Source organism: Kogia breviceps, chromosome 15, assembly GCF_026419965.1.
Source record: "Kogia breviceps isolate mKogBre1 chromosome 15, mKogBre1 haplotype 1, whole genome shotgun sequence".
NCBI lineage: Eukaryota > Metazoa > Chordata > Mammalia > Artiodactyla > Physeteridae > Kogia > Kogia breviceps.
Window position 1 is genome coordinate 40,451,862 of NC_081324.1, and position 20,435 is coordinate 40,472,296.

Consider the following 20,435-nt stretch of genomic DNA (forward strand, 5'->3'; position numbering starts at 1 on the left):
ACATTTTTTAGACTTACCCTTGTTGTTCTATCAGGAATTCACTTTTTAAAATTGCAGGCTAATATCCCAGTGTATAAATATACCATTAGTAGTTTGATTATCCACTAACTTGCTGATGGATATTTGGGTAGTTCCCAGTTTGGAACTAAGAATATTCTTGCACAAATCTTGCTGTGGGCCCATATACTCGTCTCTCTTGGTTTTATCTGTGGAAGTAGAGTCACTGAGTCATGGGGTAGGCATATGTTTACCTTTATGAGGGACTGGCAACCTGTTTCCCAAGGTGACAATACCAGTTGACATGCACCAGTTACTCCACATTCTCACCATTCAGCAGGTGTGCAGTGTGATTTCCTTGTGGTTTCATTTTGCGTTCCCTGATGACTGATGTTGGGCTTTTCCTGTGCTAGTTAGTTGCACATTTGGATAGCTTCTGTGAAATGTGTATTCAAGTCATTGATTTTTATATTGTGTTGCTTTTGAAATGGCTTTTACAAGTTGTTTTTCTGCATATGAATGCTTTGTCATTTACATGTATTGCAAATGTTTTCTCCTTGGTCATGGCTTGCCTTTTCACCTTAATAGTATATTCTTGATGAGAAGGGTTTAATTTTGGTGAAATTTATCAGTTTTAATTTTTTACGGTTGACATCTTTTGTGTCCTAAAATACCCGCCTATCCTGAGAGTCATGGAGATACTGTTTTCTTCTAAAAGATTTGCTTTGCCCTTCATATTTAGGTCTCTGATCCATTTTGAATAAATGCGCATTGCATCAATGTTTGGTGTTTTCTCATACAGGTATCATTACTCCAAGTCTAACTGAAAACACATTCCGTAACAACTTACTAAATTGCTTGTTTTTGTTCAAAGTCAGTAATTATATATGTGTGGGTCTATTTCAGGACTCGCTATTCTATCCATTGATCTATGTCTGTCCTAACTCTAGTACCACACTCAATTTCTGGAGCTTTAAAGCAAGTCATAAAATCGAGTAGTGTAAAGTTTTCCAACTTTTTTTTCTTCTTCAAGATTTTCTTGGCTATTTTGGGTCTGCGGCATTTCATATATATTTGCCAATTTCTACAAGAAAGCCTCATATTTTGATTTCATTGAATCTGTAGATCAATTTGTGGGCAATGAGATCTTAACAGTATGTAGTCTTTCAATTCATGAACATAACATATTGATTGCAGTGTTCTACAGTTTCTCTCAGCAATGTTTTGTAGTTTTCCGGGTAGGAGTCTTGCACCTATCTTGTTACCTTACTTTTGAGGTATTTGCCTTCTTTGATGATAAATTATATATTTAAAATTTAATTCTCAATTGTTTGTTGCTAGTGTATAGACAGTACAACTGAGTTTTGCCTCATATCCTGTAAAATTGTCAGTTCTGGTAGATTTATCAAGCAAACACTTCAAGAAATCAGAGAATAGGAGCAGTGTCATATAATTGGAAACATCTGATTTTCCAAACAGTAAAAAGTGATTCACTCTTTGTATACCTTTTTACAGTTATCACCTCAGAAATACTACCTTCTTTCTGACTTCCTTCTCCTTTGCACAATATGTAATTCTGGAGTTAAATCTGTTCTTGGTATAGTTCTTAAAAAATGGAGACAGCACCAAATCTTTACAGAGGAACCTTTGTTTTTCAGCTGAATGTAGAATAGGGAAATGAGGACATGACCTACATGCTGCCTTTTATTTGCAGAATGGTGAACAAAGTACTATTTTTCAAGATCCCAATTAGAACAGAAAGACATATTTAAAATGGGTTGGGATTGGAGTAGGGTGAATAGATTGGTGAGATTCAAACTGTCTTTAACTGTCACATTTACGAATTATTCACTAGTCAAGTAATAATCCCATCTTTTCATCCTTTGCTTTTTCATTCATTCCTTTCTTCCCAATTTAAGTGTTTAGCACACTGCCTAATCTACAAATAGGTATAAAGAACAGGGATCTATTTTAACTTCAAATAAAACCAATGTAAAGCAAAACTATTCAGGAATATTTTATATTTTCAAAGTACTTAGGAATTCTTTAATTAGAAAAATAAAGGCAATGGGATTATCTATCAGATTCTAAAAGTACCCATGAATTAAATCACTCACATCCCCCTCTTAAAAAACACAACAAAACCTTAAATCACATTGCTGTTAAGTTTTCTTACAGTAAGAAATAAGACCAACCTACACTAGAGTACAAAAACCTGAAATTCTGAGCATGAAAATAATTTATTGATTAGACATCTGGTTTATTCAAGCATAAAGCCTAAGAATTAACACCGCTCATGGAATAGGAAAAAAACCCCATCCAGCACCTCCTTTGTCTCAGATTTCCTGGGGACAAAATTTATGCATTCTGTACTACAGCCTTACCCTAAAGCATCCACATGTGCTTGATATTAACTTGAATAGGATATGAGAAGCTTTCTGTACACTCAACTTGGCAAGCATCATTAGTGATGCAACAACTTTCAGAAACATTTTTAGGCACAAGAAATAGCACTGCCTGCAGTGACAGCCTTTGACAAAGAAAATATTAAATATAATCTTACAAATAGGAAGAAAAATATATGCACTTTTACCAATGGATTGCTTCACATATCAGGAAAAATGTCACAATCAGATTTTCTTTCGATGATTAAAACAATCTGATAGTCAACTTTAATCAATACTCAGGTTATCTTGTATTAAAAATCAGAAAAATAAAACAGATTTAACCTAAATGGAATTTAGGGAAGAAATGCAGGACTAATAATATGGAATAATAGCTGCACTTCTTCAGCTAACTCATTAAAAAATGCCAATTAAACATTTTCAGTCAAATTTTATTTAAAAAAAAAAGCAGCAGATCAACATTACAATTCGAGAACCTAATCTAAATATGCACTTGACAATGAAGCACATCTGAGTATGGAGTGAAAAAAGTTTTTCCAAAATACCATCAAACGTATCATCTCCAAATACCCAAATAATAAATCACTTCTGCAGGCCGTCTGTTGAGTGGAATCATAAACAAAGAACAGAAGATTTATTGCTGTGAAAACAAATCTGTAGTACAGTAGTATGAATCTTGGGTATTAAACATAATCAGTTGAATCAAGTTAGGAAGTTGAAAATCTAATAAGAAATTTGTGTGTGAGAGAAAGTCTATATAAGCCAGTTGACCCAAGAGCAACTGAGATATCAAACTTGTTCAGTGAAACCAGACATTATTTTAAATCTCCATTTTTTGAAGGCAATTAAAAATTACAATTCCAACAGCTCACAAACCAAATAAAAAAACTGTAGAAAGCAATTAAAACTACGTTCAAGGAGCCACTTTTTCAGCTCAATTTCAGCACCCCAAGGAAAAAAAAAGCATCCATGACTATCACAGATGAAAACAGAATGAATGTCATTGGAATCAGTTATTTTCCCCCACTGAGGTATAAAATCTATATAGAAATTTGATACTATACTATAACAAATTGTACTTCTCATAGTTCTGTTTTAATTTCCTTTAAACCCTGTTTAATATAGTTTTTTAAATTGTTGTAAAAATGTTTTCATGATTCTGAATCTGGTTCCAGTTCTTTTTCATTTATTTTTATATCAATATTTAATACACTGGCTACCAGTTCTAATCAGAAAAAAAATCTTGGACATCTCTTCATTATAACAGCACATTCAGCAGAAATTACTGATGTGCAAGCAAACCATAAAAGGTGCAGCTCTCTGGAAAGCACATTTCGTAGATTCTTTCAGTCTGAATATTCTTTACAATGATTCTTGATGAAACTCTTTTAATCTTGTAAACATCAGTGTGCACAATCTCGCTACTACGTAGTTTCACGTCCTTGGACAGGAAGGCCGGTTCACAGCTAAGTGAAAGAGAGCAGTTTAAGTTTTAATGGCTGATAAACCTTACATCCTATCCTGCAGGAGGAAAGCACTGTTCCTTTTTTGCTACTTAAGAATGTGGCAGAAATGTATGCTGAGGTAGCCCAGTCAATCTTTTTTTTTTTTTGTAAATTTGGTCTCAGAATATTTCTGGAAGGGTTACATTTCGAAGAAGCCACTGCTGGGACCGGCTTCCATTGCAGTCTCTGATGCTGGGCACCTGGCTGTCCTCTTCTGTGGCTTTATCCAGGCACTGATTACTGTTCACATGCTGCAGGGTTAATTTCTGAAAATGACAGGAAAGAAGTCTTAATATGAAAGTGGAAAACAAAACCAAAACACCTCAACCATCATTTTTTGTGATTATGAAATTCCTCCATAGAAAAGGGTTTTGTTTTTGAAATATAAATTTTTTAAGACAATGGAGAAATGTATCTGTAAAGACAGCATTAAGAGCTATGTCGGGGGAGAAAGGCACTGGGGGTACAGTGCATTCTGCTGGATTTGCAGTCAGATGACCTCAATTCTAAGTCCCAATTCTGCCATAAGCTCTGTAATACTGTGAGAAATTTTACTTTCTTGTGCTTCAGTTTCCTAAAAAAGTGATCAGATTAGTGATTCCTAATTTAGGATCCTCAACCTATTTTCAAAAAGCTATCTCAAAACTGCTTCATTTTCCCATGATAAGGCTGTTCAAATTAATTCTGTGATTCCAAGCTTCAAGTCCTTAGAAACTCAGGTCTTTTTGAAGACTCGAAATCATCAGATTTATAAAAGTCCTTAATAAGTGGCTGATAGATGTGGCTATATACCTTCCTCTCTACTTGTCTGCATTCCAGACTTGATGCTATCATGTTGATTTTTAGGATAATTTCAAAAGAACATGACAGATGAGAGTTAACAGACACATAGTGACTATACTAATGAATCCCATACCAAGCCCTGGTCAGTGAAGAACTCCAAAGCAGCTACGTAGGAATTTGCATTCAGCGTTATCCTAATAAGTATGTAACTATAAGGAAATATGTTTATTAACACATTTTTACTCACGGATCTATTTTAATGTAATTCTTTTATCTCATTTAATTTTCATAAGGAACATTTCATTTTCATAAGGCCTCTTTTGTACCTATTTGAACTTCAAACAAAGCAAAACCTAATGACTGTATACAATACAGCTACTTTAGCTTTCAGTCACTTCTGTGTTATGGTCCATGTGGAAGCTGGCAAAAGGCAGTGCACATTCGCAGATGTCACAGTTTACTCTCAACACCGACTTCAGTAATATCGAAGGGTCAGTGTTAGATACTTTAGTTCAAATAAATGCATAACAAGAAGACCGGGAAGGGCTTCCCTGGTGGTGCAGTGGTTAAGAATCTGCCTGCCAATGCAGGAGACACAGGTTCGAGTCCTGGTCCGGTAAGATCCCACATGCCGCAGAGCAGCTAAGCCCGTGTGCCACAACTACTGAGCCTGCACTCTAGAGCCCATGCTCTGCAACAAGAGAAGCCACGGCAATGAGAAGTCTGCGCACCGCAATGAAGAGTAGACCCTGCTCTCTGCTACTAGAGAAAGCCTGCGCAAAGACCCAATACAGCCATACAATATGTACATGTACGTGTACATAATACGTACATAAAAAGACTGGGAAAAGTCAGCATGGCTGGGGCTGTTTTTACTTTTATGCAGATGCTTTGTAGTTTGTCTTGAGGGGATGCACTTTGCAGTCAGACATTTCTGTAGTGAACCCCAGATTTGTCACATGCCAACAATATGCCCCTGAGCAAAAACCTCTCTCAGCCCCAGGTACCTCATCTATAAAACGGGGACAAGAATACTTCTTGAGTTGTGCGGAAACGTTAAGATAATGAACAGAAAGTGCCGCCCAGCTCAGAGGGCACTCACTACAACATCCTGAGTAGCCACGGACATAGTCTGGCAGCCCTGAGAGAGCGGAAGCACACAGCTTGCTGCTAAGGCCTTTATAGTCATTTGTAAGAAAAAAACAAAGCACTTTAAAAAGAACCCCCCAAACATTCCAGAAGGCCCTTCAAAGCTTCTCTGAGTGGCCACCTTCATCAGGCCCAGTCAGTATTAATAAAAACAAAAAAACACAACAAAAAACTCAGTTGGGAAATTGGTCTTTATCACCCTAATTTAAAAAAATATTATTTCACTTATTTAGAATCATTAAAATAAACCTGTAACAAAGACAGAGGTTATTGATACATGCTGGGTATTTAACTGCTCAAAATTAAGACAGAATCCCTATAATTACAGGAAGCTAACGTCCCTTCAGGACACCAGGACTCTGGTGAAGAGCCGTGTTCCAGACACAGCTCTCTGGCTGCTTACAGCAGGGGCAGGATTCTGTGGCTCGTGACTCTGTGGGGACTGTTGTCACCGTACTCAGCAGAGGATCCATCAGCACGGACTAGTTTCCACACAGAAAGAGTGTAACTAAGGCAACAGGCTAATTGTAACCTCTGAAAGGAGGATGAAAGCTATAGTTATCATTGCATAAAGTCCACCTGCAACCTAGAAAAAAATAATTTGCCGCCCTCTACCCCTAATCTCTAGATATAACTGTGTCAAAATCTACATTTTCATTCCAGAAAGGACAGCTACAAATAGTCAAAGCAAAAGAGCCTGGTGTCATAAACTCTCTGCAATATATACTATAAACAAGACTTAAAGATATAATATACAAATTTAATACAAGATAGTATGGTATTGTGCAAAGAATCCTGGATTAAGAATCCCAGGTCTGTCTGAGATCTGGTAACACCATTTACCTGCTCTGACCTTGGGCAATTAACTTCCATTCTGGGCTTCAATGTCTACATGTATTAAAAACAAGGTCCTGAATTTTATTTCTAGGGTTCCTTTGAAATCTAAGATTTCATGACTTCAGGCTTAGGTTATACATTACTGACGTAAGTGTTATTCTTCCAGACTGCAGTTTTCAACTGATGGAGGCAGGACTACTCTGGGGGCTGTCCGGAGCCCCCTGTGCAGTCAGCTCAGACTGTAGGACCCACATCACAGCTTGACTCCTCCCTCTGCCAATTCTTCTGTCTCCCTTTTCACAGGTGTTGATCTAAAGGATGCTCCCTAATAAACATCCTGAACACTAAGCTTGACCTTGGAGTGGAGTCTGCTTCTGGGAGAACCCAGCCTGCAATACTAGAATTTAATCTCAGGGAAAACACCTTGCAGAGTGCTCCAGGGGTTTTAAAACTTTACGCTCATAACTGGTTCTTTCAAAATATCCTAAAATATCCTAAATCACTTGTAGCTCCTTAATTTCTAAGCAAACATTTACTTTTGAATAACTGTTGTGGTAGACTGTATATCTTATACAGTCTGCCAATGGCCATTCCCACTCCCTGTCTCCTGGCCACATCACACCATAAAGACTGGAAATGTAAATGCCTGCTTTCCCAGCCTCCCCTTGTAGCTGGGGGATCACTGTGAGATGAAGTTCTGGCCCATGGGGCACAGCAGAGCCTGCTGCGGGGGATCCAGGAAAAGCTTTGGCTTTCCTGATAAAGAGCAATTCAAGCAGTAGTGCAACATTCCTCTTCCCTTCTTCCCATCTTGAGTTGGGAGTGATGGTGAGCACTGTAGCAGCCTTCGAGAGGCCACAAGAAAAAGCCAAGAATTATTGCTGCGATATTATCCCTGACATCATTGTCACTGAATCCATGCCAGAAGCCAGTTACATCCAGACTTAAGAAAAAAATAAACCACTATTTGTTCATGCTACTATAAATAGGTTTATATTACCTAATGAAATATACCATCATTTTTCAATGAACATATACAATTGGGAGGCTTTTTAGTTTTCAAAATACTTTGGCTTTGCAATGACTGTGGGGTGCCACTGGCATTTACTGTCTGGACTGAGAGATGCCATGTATCCTGCAGGACCTGGGGCAGCTACACCCAAAATGGCAACAGCATGCACCATGGAAAACCCTGCAACAGAATATTCAGGCCACTTCCAACAGTCATATTAACTGAGCTACTGCACTCTCTCTCTCCCATACACACACACATACACACACACACACACACACACACACACACACACACACACACACACTTTTTTTTTAAACTATAGTTTGATACTGTGAAGGGAGACCCAGGAATTACAGGGGTCAGAGACAATTGTAATTAAGACAGAGCTAACTTCTGGCTGGGATCCATGGAAGTGATGTCAATTCTGGGCTCTCAAGAACAGGCAGGATTTGTTAGGCAGATGGAACTGTATGATCTTAAATGTAAAGTGGGAAAGTACAGGATATGTTCAGGGAATAGCTGGTCGAAGACGAAAAGTAGACCAGGGTTTGTATGTGATGCAGTATACGGAGAAAAGACAGCCGAAGTCACAACTTGGTTTGGACATCTCCGTTGAGGGGGTAGGATGAAGCAGCAGAGTGAGCCAAGCAGACAAAAGAAGTAGAGAAAAAGCTAAGAGAAGAAACTAAACAGTAGTGCATCTAAAGCCAACGGATAAGAGGATTTTAAAAGATCATCTGCTTAGCAATAATAAATGCTACAGAGAAGTTAAGAAAAAGAGACGAGAATGTCCTGGCTTTGCATCCAGGGGCTGTTTCTATGTAGTGTCAGACCAAGGCAGGAGCCAGGTTGAAGAACCAGAGGCACAAGTGCTGGCCATTCACTTGCCATCATACAGCACAGGAGAAAAGTAGGATGGTATGTAGAAAATAAAACAGGAACAAAAGTCTGTCGCAACATGAAGAAAACCAGTGCTTGTAAGCGGAAGAAAAAGAACCAGAGAAAGATATATTGAAGATGCTGGTGCTGGTTCCAGAACCATAGAGCAAAAAAGCATAAGTTGGGATGTTAGCCAGGTATGAGGAAAGGAAGAGAGGTTTACTGAAGATGCTTTGATTGCTTTTAAGTACCTCTATTTGAGTACAACATATAGCAGGTGGGGAGAGGGAGCGGCTCCAGAGGAAAGCAAAGACAGATAGTTTTATTATATATGTCACTGAAAAATCATTGAGCCAGAGAATTTCATTAATTAAATCTCACCTTTTACCTCAATGTTTAATTCGATAATTTTAAAAGCCTACTTACTGTTCCATTTCTACCACAGTGGCTGGCAAAGCTTAAGGACATACAGAGGGAAGAGTGATTACATAGTAACAACAAGGACCCAGGGACTGGAGGCAATACTAATTTAATTACTGGAGAGATTAAAACATGTTTATTTTACTTATATTGCTTTTCCTATCTGTCAATTCTTGGAGTATAAGAACAATTTGATCCATATGCAGATTCTACAAGAATTCATTCTTTCAGAGATAAAGTATTTTATACAATACACCCAATGACACCCAATTTTATTCCTATATTCAACTGGATAACTTACCACCGGGTCATACTCCCAAAGTTGGTTGCCTTTTAGGTGGTGGCATTTGAGCATCGTGACTGGGCCATTAAGTTTGGAGACATCCAAGCAAAGGTCATCTGTTCTAATTTCTTTGTTGGCAGTGTAAGAGAAAACCTGAAAAACAAAAATGCACACATATAAGCTTTAACAGCAAAATAAATTGACGTTTTATATGCCCAAGAATCTGGCAGGGAAAAAGACAAGTATTTCAAGGTACATTGCTTTTTGAACTTTATTAGTGTAATGGAGAATAAATGACTCAGAAGAGACACCACTATTTTTGCAGAGAAGGAAAAAATGATCTTAAGTTCTCTGTATATACTGAGTGTACTGTCAAGGGCTGTCCTCTGTTTGACTAAAAAGGGCAGAATAAATCTCATGTACAACAATGTAAACACAGTTCTCAGGGCCTTTTACAAATGTTTCATTTAAAAAATAATCATTAGATTGAAGGCTCTATTCTCCTAAAGGTCTTTATTATTTTCTCTTTAAAGGTAGGAAAATATTTCCTGAATGATGTCATGAAATAAAAAAGGAAGAAGATTAAAACATCCAAAAATTACCCCTTTAAAGCTTTACTAAAATACTCACCTGATTACCTCCCATACCATGACAGTTAAAAATTCCAACTTTTTCATTCTCTTTTCTAGCCATGTTATCTAGACACTGATTTGTTTCCACATTTCGTATCTAGGGGGACAATGAATAATGAAAATATCATGAGTTAGAGAGGTTAACTAGACAGACACATACATATCTAACACACACATTAAAATCGATCTAAACTTCCCACTAAATCTCTAACTCCTGAGGTAAGGGCTATGAGCTGGGAGGGAAAAAAAAAATCACTGTCTGGCTATCTAAGATTCTGTGATCTAGAAAGGTCTTAACTATTTATATAAGTAATTTTTGTGTTTCATGGAGAAATCCTTTAAGTTCTTCTTTCTTTCATCCTAAACTGTTCTTCTATGATTTGTATTTAACTCAGTAAGCTCTAGTTTGCCTAATAATTTAAAGCAACTTAACAACTCCCTGTGGACACTGTTTGCCACCAAGATAAGGGGGCATTACTATTGATAACTACTTTGATGACTTAGGAGACTCAAGGTGGGTATTTTCTAAGCAAAGAACCTGGAACTTGGCTTAACTGGAAAGCCTAAGCATGGTGTGTAGTGTAAACACCATTCTGCCATTAGGTATTTGTCAGTTACATAAAAAAGTTGAATCAGTCATCAGAATTAGAAAGAATATTTTAAGGAATGATATATTTTTTTCCTCTGAACCACTACAGTTTAAAAGCATGTGGCAAATTAATAGACATTTGTAAAGTCCTAAATCTATTGTCATGGGTGGTATTGTCAGCAGGTAAGCTGGAAAGGAGAAGTGGGACAAACTATATCTGTCATGTCATGTAGATAGAAAAGGAGTAATTGTGTATGATAGATAAACTGGGGGGAAAGTTAAAACCACAAATAACCCATTTATAAACATGTACAGTCTACATATTATTCCACTCTTTTAATAAGGCACTGACAAGTCCAGATGCATTTTTTTCTTATAAAGATACAACAGCATAAGTATGAATAAGTATTATTCCCAGGGGATCAGAATAAGAACTGGGGCTTTGGCAAAAAAGAGAGGCCTGGGTTTAAGTCCAAATGATCCAAATCCTCTGAGGACAATTTCCTAAGAAAGACTAGTCAGCTCTATGTTGAGGTTGGGTAAGACAGTGCATCCACATACCTACTTCGGAGTCTAGCACGTAGTGGACTCAGAAATAGTAATAATCTGTGCTGCCACTTTATCGCTAATCAACTCCATCTGGCTATTCCATCAAAACCTCAAACTCAGCTCATGCAAAAACAGGATTTTCCAACTCGTTAATGCTAATACTTCTTCACCCGAACATTTTAACATAACCCCTGCCACTCCACCCCTGACCCCGGGGATTGCTATCTAAAACAAACCTCCATCATCATTCCTCCATATATTCCCCTCTTCCCCTGATACCCCTAGTTTTATTAGTAATCCCACAAGTTGTCAAATTATTCAAGCTGGAAATCCCAAGACCTTTTTTTCCTGGGTGTAACATATCACATCAGTATCCAGGAATTCTTTTACCACATAATGCACATCATCTTTTTATCCATTATTTTAAAGCAGAAACCTATGACCTCATAAATAGGTTTTATAAAAGGTTTTATAGTTAGATACAATTTTACATAAAACACACCTTTCTGCACCTCAATGGATAATCAATGAATACTTGATGATCACGGCTATCTTACTTGACAAAAAATTTAGTTCAAATTTTGACAAGTTGAGTCTTTATCTCATATATTCATATAAAACAATTATTTCCTTATACTTTTGAAAAAGTTACAAACTCCCCAGTCCTTTGTTTTCCTCATTTTTTTTCTTTCAAATATAGATGTAGAGGTTTTTGAAGAAAGGTGATAAATGTCACAGAAATGACTAGGGAAGAACCAACATTTTTGTCAGCTTCTCCCTCTCACATGGAATGGTTTTTTTTGGTTAAATAATTATCTTTTATCAAACTTAATATAATAAAAATTTAAAAAAGAAAATTCTCCACAAATGTAATTGGACTTCCTGTCACTCAGTAACTATCTTATAATAAATCAACTCTGGCTATTCTGTTTCCATAACTGATAGTACAGAAGGATATAGTGCTGCTTTTCATAAAGCAGCATTTCCCAAACATTTTTGGCCATAAAATCCACCCCTCCTCCCCTATCCCTTGCCTTTCTAACAGGCACCTTGAGAGATATCAGACACCAGCATTCTTTAGAACATAGTAAGTGGGAAATGTTGCTGTACAAACCTCATTTCCTCATCTGTAAAACAGGGATAACACTCTCTCTCACATTTGTTGAGATCCCTCAGCGAGGTAACACATACAGAGGCCCAGCAGAAACTGACACCTAGTAGGCCCACAATAGCTGTTGGTTCTCCTTAACTCAGGTGTACACAGCTGTCACTAAAATATTATTTTCCACCTTATGAGTTGATGACTGCGAATGCACTCATTCCTGGGAAACCAGGCAAGAAATGAGAGCCTAAGTTTCTTGATTTCTGCTATAGTCTCTTCCAGAATCCTGGCACCTTCATTAAGAGTAGACAATGTAAGCAGTTAAAGGATTCTTGGAATCTACTATTATGGAATCTAGATTTACTTTTTCACTCTCTGCCATGAGGGTAATACTGGTTAGATATGAGAAAGGGTATGAGTGTTAGTCGTTAAGAGCACAAGCTCTCAAGCCAGACTGCCTGTGTTCAAATCCTGTCTCTTCCATTTTGTGGTTGTGACCTGAGCCATGTTGCTTAAACCATTTATTTGTGCCTTAATTTACTTACCCGTGAAGTGGGGGAAAATAGCACCTATCTCAGAGTGTTGCAAAATGAGTTAATATTTGTAAAGCATCAGACTGGTGCTTGACATAAAGTTCATGCTCAGTAAATTTTAGGGTGGAAAAGTAAATGGTCAGTCCATAAGCCTGGCTAAACTGTAGGAGTCTGGATTATTTGCTTTCTGTGTCTGCTGTTTAGACAATTCACCTCTTGGATTAACAACATAATTAGATATCACAATGAAACACATTTATTCAGTTCCAGGTCCCTACAGGAGTTATGAGAGCCATACTTTGTGAAGCCAGACGTGCTAAATGTACACATTCCGATTTCCCTTTCTGCTCTAAAATCCTATAACTTCAGGTTTCCCTGGGCCCTTGTAACATGACAAGAGGTACCTGATAGGCTAAATTCCAGTCCTAGCAAAGGAAGGCTCACAGAGATGGAGCTATGATCACAAGCACAAGCTCCCTAGCTGCACTTTGGCTGGTGCTCGAGAACAACCCCAGTCCCAAAATCAGAGCTTCGACCTGATAGTGTGGCCTAGTTATTAAGGACATAAATGTTTAAGACTAGCTGCTTAGTTACTAAGGTAATAACAAGCAGGCCACAGAGGGTAAAATCTGCTCCTTATATAGAAAGCCAGCTGGCAAGAGGCAGGTAAAAGGCAAGCTTGCCTTGGCAATCATCTACTGTGCATTAAACAAGTGGCTCTTTGTATGTAATATGCCTATATTCTGACCTAGCTAACAATGCCTAGGTGTTGTCCAAAATTGGGTCAGTTCTTAAAAAACAAAACAAAACAAAACAAAACTCCTCATTCTTTATTCTGAAGGCAAGCAACTGCTATCAATCTTCCCATGGCATCATCCACGCTGGGCCTTTCTTGACTGGAATGAGGCTCCAGCAAAGGGAATGGATACTCACTAATGAGACAAGGAACTCCACATACCCTCACTTGTTTGAGGTGACTTCCTTAAACCACAACAAAGTTCAGAGGCAGGGAGCTCAGGTCAACCATGAAGTAGCCTCAGGAACTACCAAGGACAAACAAGGAGTCTGTGCTCGCTCTGGCACTGGAGACACTGCAACCAGGCCGATCGGTTTCTAACTCACCACGGTGCAGCTCCCCGCTATGATCTAGCTGCTCTACCGCATCCTACTTTTCCATGTTACATCTCCTCCTCTTTCCCCCATCACAAAAACCCCCTCTTCACTCTCAGCCAACGATCTTGTGTTCAGCTGAAGAAACAAAGCTCACCAGAGATGTCCCTCACACTCCCACCTCAAACTACCAGCCTCCAGCTCTCAACCCACAATTCGCCTGACTTGGCCCCGGCCCCACCTTCCTTCCAGCTGCGTGGGTGAACTGTCCCCCCTCCAGCCTCTACCTCCACTGTGCACCACAGCCCATTCCCCCACCTACTGAACGTGACTCCTGGACTCCTGCAAGCAGTGGCTCTTTTCTATCTTCACATTTTCTCTTTTGTATCCTTGGCATCAGCACAGTTTCATCTTAGCAAAAATAAACAGAAAAACCCTTCTTTAACCCCATTTACCCCTCCAGCTACCACACACTTCTCTGTTCAGCTTTACAGCAAAATTTCTTATCCACACTCATGATCTCCACTTCCTCTTCTCCTGATCTCCTGTGAAGCCATCAGAGATTCTGTCCCTACTGATCTCCACCGGAACCCTCTTGACACAGTGAGATGGAGCCTCCTGACAATGTCTCCCTCACCAATCCAACGGCCAGTTCTCAGGACTTGTCTCTTCCACACGATGGATCACTTCCCTCTTTCCTGAAGCAAGTCCTTCACTTACTGGGGCATCACTCTCTTGGTTCTCTTCCTATTTCAGATATAGTAACTTTTTTTTTTTTTTGGCCATGCCACGTGGTTTGTGGGACCTTAGTTCCCTGACCAGGGATGGAACCCGTGCCCCCTGCAGTGGAAGCACAGAGTCCTAACCACTGGACTGCCAGGGAATTCCCTCTCTTCCTATTTCAATGCTCTCTCTTTCTCCATCTTTTTGGCTGATTCCTTCTCACCTTCACAATTTCTAAATTGTGGAGTTTTTCATGGCTTTGTCCTCAGTCCTCTTGTCCATCTACAATACATTCACTCCCCCCGCAAGGTGCTCTCATGAAGTTTTGTGGTTTTAAAAACCACCTATATACTGCCAACCCCTAACTTTAGATCTCCATCCCAAACTTTTGTCCAAGCTGCAGGTTTTTTAATGCAAATATCTACCTGGATCAAATGTAACATGTCCCAGACTGCACTGCTGAGCGCCCTCTGCACCTGCTCTACAGGCCTTCCCATCTCAGTAAGGCCAACTCTGCCCCGGAGTCTCAGTCAAAATCTTAATATAATCCTTGGCTATTCTTTTCCTTTCACCAATACACCAGTTCTACTCTTGTTCCCACAGAGTTTTTAACTTAGCAAACAATCTGATCCTTTTCAGTGAAAGTCTGCTCATCTCTCCCTGCAACTTCCCACCTCAGAACAAAACCCAAAGTCCTTACTATGGCCTACAAGCTCTACATGATTTGGCCCTCACTACGTCTTGACCTTTTATCTTCTGCTCTCCCCCTGTCCACTATACCCAGACAACTGGCCTCTCTGCTGCTTCTGGAATGTGCCAAAGTACATTCCTGTCTTACGGCCTTTGCACTTGTTTTCCTTGTGCCTGGAACACTCTTTCCCCAGAAATTCATCTGACTTGCTCCTTCACTTCCTTCAGATCTCTGCTCAAAAATCACCTTATAAGAGAGGATTTTTTCAACTACTCCACATTAAAAGACCACCACCACTCCCATCCACAAGTCATTCTATCCCTTTTCCTTACCACCACCTGACACTGTGAATATTAAAAAAAAAAAAAAAAAAACTGTCTTCCTCCAGAGACTGTAAGATCCACAAGAGCAGAGACTTTATTTTATTCACTGTATTCCCCGTACTTAAAATAGTATCTATCAAATAGTAGGTATGCAAATATTTGTTGAATGAATGAAAGGAAGGAAGAAGTGACAACCTCCTGCAGATCGGGGCGGGGGGGTCCTACTTTTGCTGAATGTCAGGAAGATTCAGTCCTGGGGTGGGACCTGGATGTGGCCCTGTCCACACAAATCATCATTCCCTGCTGTGACTTAAAAAGCAAAATTTGCCCTGCTATCAATTCCTGTCACAGAAGTGTTGGGTTTTTCTTTTTTTCTATTTGGATTCACACGCTTTCAAAAAGTCAATTTTATAATTTAAAGGTTTATAAAGAGTTGCAATGAACTGCAGACAGACCCAGTAAAAACAAAATTTCTTTACTATAAGTAATGCACTTTCATACAGTATTTCCTAAGCTATTAAAAAATGTTGGCCATAAGTAGCTAAATTGATTTATAAACCACTTCTGGGTTGTAATCAGAAAATTGAAAATCACTGCCTTGACCTAATAAAAAGAGGGACCTTGGGGAATTAGAAGATTATTAAGAAAGGAGAACCAGAATCTTTATGGCCCCCTGGCTTGGGGTATTGCACTGTAGTAAAGAAGAGGAAAAACACTTTCTCAGTAGTAACACATAGTAGCCCAACACTCTGCTCCAACAAGTAGAGGGAAGAACAGCTAAATTGCAGATATCCTATTTTTGAGTCTATTAGAGAGCAATGGAAGCAATTAGGGTGAGGTGAACTGTAATCCCAGAAAGGGAAGAGCCCTCCCTGGGTGAGCTGACAATCACCAGATGTTTTCCTCTGTAAGGACATTTGCTGATGGTGCAGGCTGAGGACAGGGTGTGGCCCAAAAGGGCCTTTTCCTCAAGGAAAGAGCACAGTGATGTTGGTTATGTGAAGGCTAGCATGACAAAATAAAAATCAGAGGAGTCCCAAATACAAGGTCATTCTCCTCATGGGACATTTGCTGTGCTGTCAGTGGGTGGGAAGCTGTGGCTAGAAAGGCAGAATGAAATCCTCCACATCTCAAGACGGAAAACTGTCATTATATGCAGATGCCATGATACTATATATATATAAAACCCTAAAGACTCCACACAAAAACTACTAGAACAGATGAATGAATTCAGCAAGGTAGCAGGATACAAGATTAACATAACAGAAATTGGGTGCATTTCTTTACACTAACAGTGAAATATCAGAAAGGGAAAGTAAAAAAAAAAAAAAAAAAAAAAAAGCAATCCCTTTCAAAACTGCATTAAAAAAAAAACACCTAGGAATAAACCTGACCAAGGAGCTGAAAGACTTATATGCCGAGAACTACAAAACATTAATAAAGGACATTGAAGATGATTCAAAGAAATGGAAAGATATTTTATGCTCTTGGATTGAAAGAATTAATATTGTTAAAGTAGCCATACTACCAAAGCAATCTATAGATTTATGCAATTCCTATGAAATTACCCATGACATTTTTCACAGAACGAGAACAAATAATCCTAAAATTTATATGGAACCATAAAAGACCCAGAATTGCCAATGCAATCCTGAGGAAAAAGAACACAGCAGGAGGCATAACTCTCCCAGACTTCAGACAATTCTACAAAGCTACAGTAATCAAAACAGTGTGGTATTGGCACAAAAACAGACATATGGATCAATGGAACAGAATAGGGAGCCCAGAAATAAACCTACACACCTATGGTCAATTAATCTTTGATAAAGGAGTCTAGAATACACAATGGAGAAGAGAGACAGTCTCTTCAGCAAGTGGTACTGGGAAAGTTGGACAGACAGCTGCATGTAAATCAATGAAATTAGAACACACCCTCATACCATACACAGAAATAAACTCAAAATGGTTTAAAGACTTAAATATAAGACATGACACCATAAAACTCTTAGAAGAGAATATAGGCAAAACATTCTCTGACATAAATCATACCAATGTTTTAAGTAAGTCACTCAAGGCAATAGAAATAAAAACAAAAATAAACAAATGGGACCTAATCAAACCTACAAGCTTTTGCACAGCAAAGGAAACCTAAACAAAATGAAAAGACAATCTATGGACTGGGAGAAAATATTTGCAAATGATGTGACCGACAAGGACTTCCCAAACTGTACAAACAGCTCATACAACTCAATAACAACAACAACAACAGCAAAAAAAAAAAAAACCCAATCAAAAAATGAGCAGAACGCCACGACACATAATAATCAAACTGTCAAAAATTAAATACAAAGAAAACATATTAAAAGCAGCAAGGGAAAAACAACAAATAACACACAAGGGAATCCCCATAAGATTAACATCTGATCTTTCAGCAGAAACTCTACAAGCCAGAAGGGAGTGGCAGGACATATTTAAAGTGATGAAGGAAAAAAACCTACAACCAAGATTACTCTACCCAGCAAGGATCTCATTCAGATTTGATGGAGAAATTAAAACATTTACAGACAAGCAAAAACTGAGAGAGTTCAGCACCACCAAACCAGCTCTACAACAAATCCTAAAGGAACTTCTCTAGGCAAGAAACACAAGAGAAGGAAAAGACCTACAAGAACAACCCGAAACAAGTAAATGGTAATAGGAACATACATATCGATAATTACCTTAAATGTAAATGGATTAAATGCTCCCACCAAAAGACACAGACTGGCTGAATGGATACAAAAACAAGACCCATATATATGCTGTCTACAAGAGACCCACTTCAGACCTAGGGACACATACAGACTGAAAGTAAGGGGATGGAAAAAGATATTCCATGCAAATGGAAATCAAAATAAAGATGGAGTAGCAATTCTCATATCAGACAAAATAGACTTTAAAATAAAGACTATTACAAGAGACAAAGAAGGACACTACATAATGATCAAGGGATCGATCCATGAAGAAGATATAACAATTGTAAATATTTATGCACCCAACATAGGAGCACCTCAATACATAAGGCAAATACTAACAGCCTTAAAAGGGGAAATCGACAGCAACACAATTATAATGGGGGACTTTAACACCCCACTTTCACCAATGGACAGATCATCCAAAATGAAAATAATTAAGGAAACACAAGCTTTAAATGATACATTACACAAGATGGACTTAATTGATATTTATAGGACATTCCATCCAAAAACAACAGAATACACATTTTTCTCAAGTGCTCATGGAACATTCTCCAGGATTGATCATATATTGGGTCACAAATCTAGCCTTGGCAAATTTAAGAAAATTGAAATCGTATCAAGTATCTTTTCCGACCACAACGCTATGAGACTAGATATCAATTATAGGAACAGATCTGTAAAAAATACAAACACATGGAGGCTAAACAATACACTACTTAATAACGAAGTGATCACTGAAGAAATCAAAGAGGAAATCAAAAAATACTTAGAAACAAATGACAATGGAGACACAACGACCCAAAACCTATGGGATACAGCAAAAGCAGTTCTAAGAGGCAAGTTTATAGCAATACAATCATACCTTAAGAAACAGGAAACATCTCGAATAAACAACCTAACTTTGCACTTAAAGCAATTAGAGAAAGAAGAACAAAAAACCCCCAAATTTAGCAGAAGGAAAGAAATCATAAAGATCAGATCAGAAATAAATGAAAAAGAAGTGAAGGAAACAATAGCAAAGATCAATAAAACTAAAAGCTGGTTCTTTGAGAAGATAAATAAAATTGATAAACCATTAGCCAGACTCATCAAGAATAAAAGGGAGAAGACTCAAATCAATAGAATTAGAAATGAAAAAGGAGATATAACAACTGACACTGCAGAAATACAAAAGATTATTAGAGATTACTACAAGCAACTGTATGCCAATAAAATGGACAACCTGAAAGAAATGGACAAATTCTTAGAAATGCACAACCTGCCGAGACTGAACCAGGAAGAAATAGAAAATATGAACAGACCAATCACAAGCACTGAAATTGAAACTGTGATTAAAAATCTTCCAGCAAACAAAAGTCCAGGACCAGATGGCTTCACAGGCGAATTCTATCAAACATTTAGAGAAGAGCTAACACCTATCCTTCTCAAACTCTTCCAACAGATAGCAGAGGGAGGAACACTCCCAAACTCATTCTATGAGGCCAACATCACCCTGATACCAAAACCAGACAAAGATGTCACAAAGAAAGAAAACTACAGGCCAATATCACTGATGAACATAGATGCAAAAATCCTCAACAAAATATTAGCAAACAGAATCCAACAGCACATTAAAAGGATCATACACCATGATCAAGTGGGGTTTATCCCAGGAATGCAAGGATTCTTCAATATACGCAAATCAATCAATGTGATACACCATATCAACAAACTGAAGGAGAAAAACCATATGATCATCTCAATAGATGCAGAGAAAGCTTTTGACAAAATTCAACACTCATTTATGATAAAAACCTTGCAGAAAGTGGGCATAGAGGGAACTTTCCTCAACATAATAAAGGCCATATATGACAAACCCACAGCTAGCATCGTTCTCAATGGTGAAAAACTGAAACCATTTCCACTAAGATCAGGAACAAGACAAGGTTGCCCACTCTCACCACTCTTATTCAACATAGTTTTGGAAGTTCTAGCCACAGCAATCAGAGAAGAAAAAGAAATAAAAGGAATCCAAATAGGAAAAGAAGAAGTAAAGCTGTCACTGTTTGCAGATGACATGATACTATACATAGAGAATCCTAAGGATGCTACCAGAAAACTACTAGAGCTAATCAATGAATTTGGTAAAGTTGCAGGATACAAAATTAATGCACAGAAATCTCTGGCATTCTT

At 38.3% G+C, this 20,435-nt stretch overlaps 1 protein-coding gene across 5 annotated transcripts in view; it reads right to left on the bottom strand.

Moving 5' to 3' along the window:
* Positions 1 to 2,001: 2,001 nt before the first annotated feature.
* Positions 2,002 to 20,435, bottom strand: part of GALNT1 (polypeptide N-acetylgalactosaminyltransferase 1) — a 123,468-nt gene continuing 105,034 nt past the window's right edge. For all 5 annotated transcript variants that reach the window (XM_067016022.1, XM_067016020.1, XM_067016021.1 and 2 more), the window contains 3 exons: positions 9,904 to 10,002; positions 9,292 to 9,426; positions 2,002 to 4,173 (listed from right to left, as the gene is read on the bottom strand). In XM_067016022.1, coding sequence (XP_066872123.1) covers positions 4,027 to 4,173; positions 9,292 to 9,426; positions 9,904 to 10,002 — 381 coding nt within the window. In that variant the 3' untranslated portion in view covers positions 2,002 to 4,026. The remainder of the gene's footprint in view (positions 4,174 to 9,291; positions 9,427 to 9,903; positions 10,003 to 20,435) is intronic.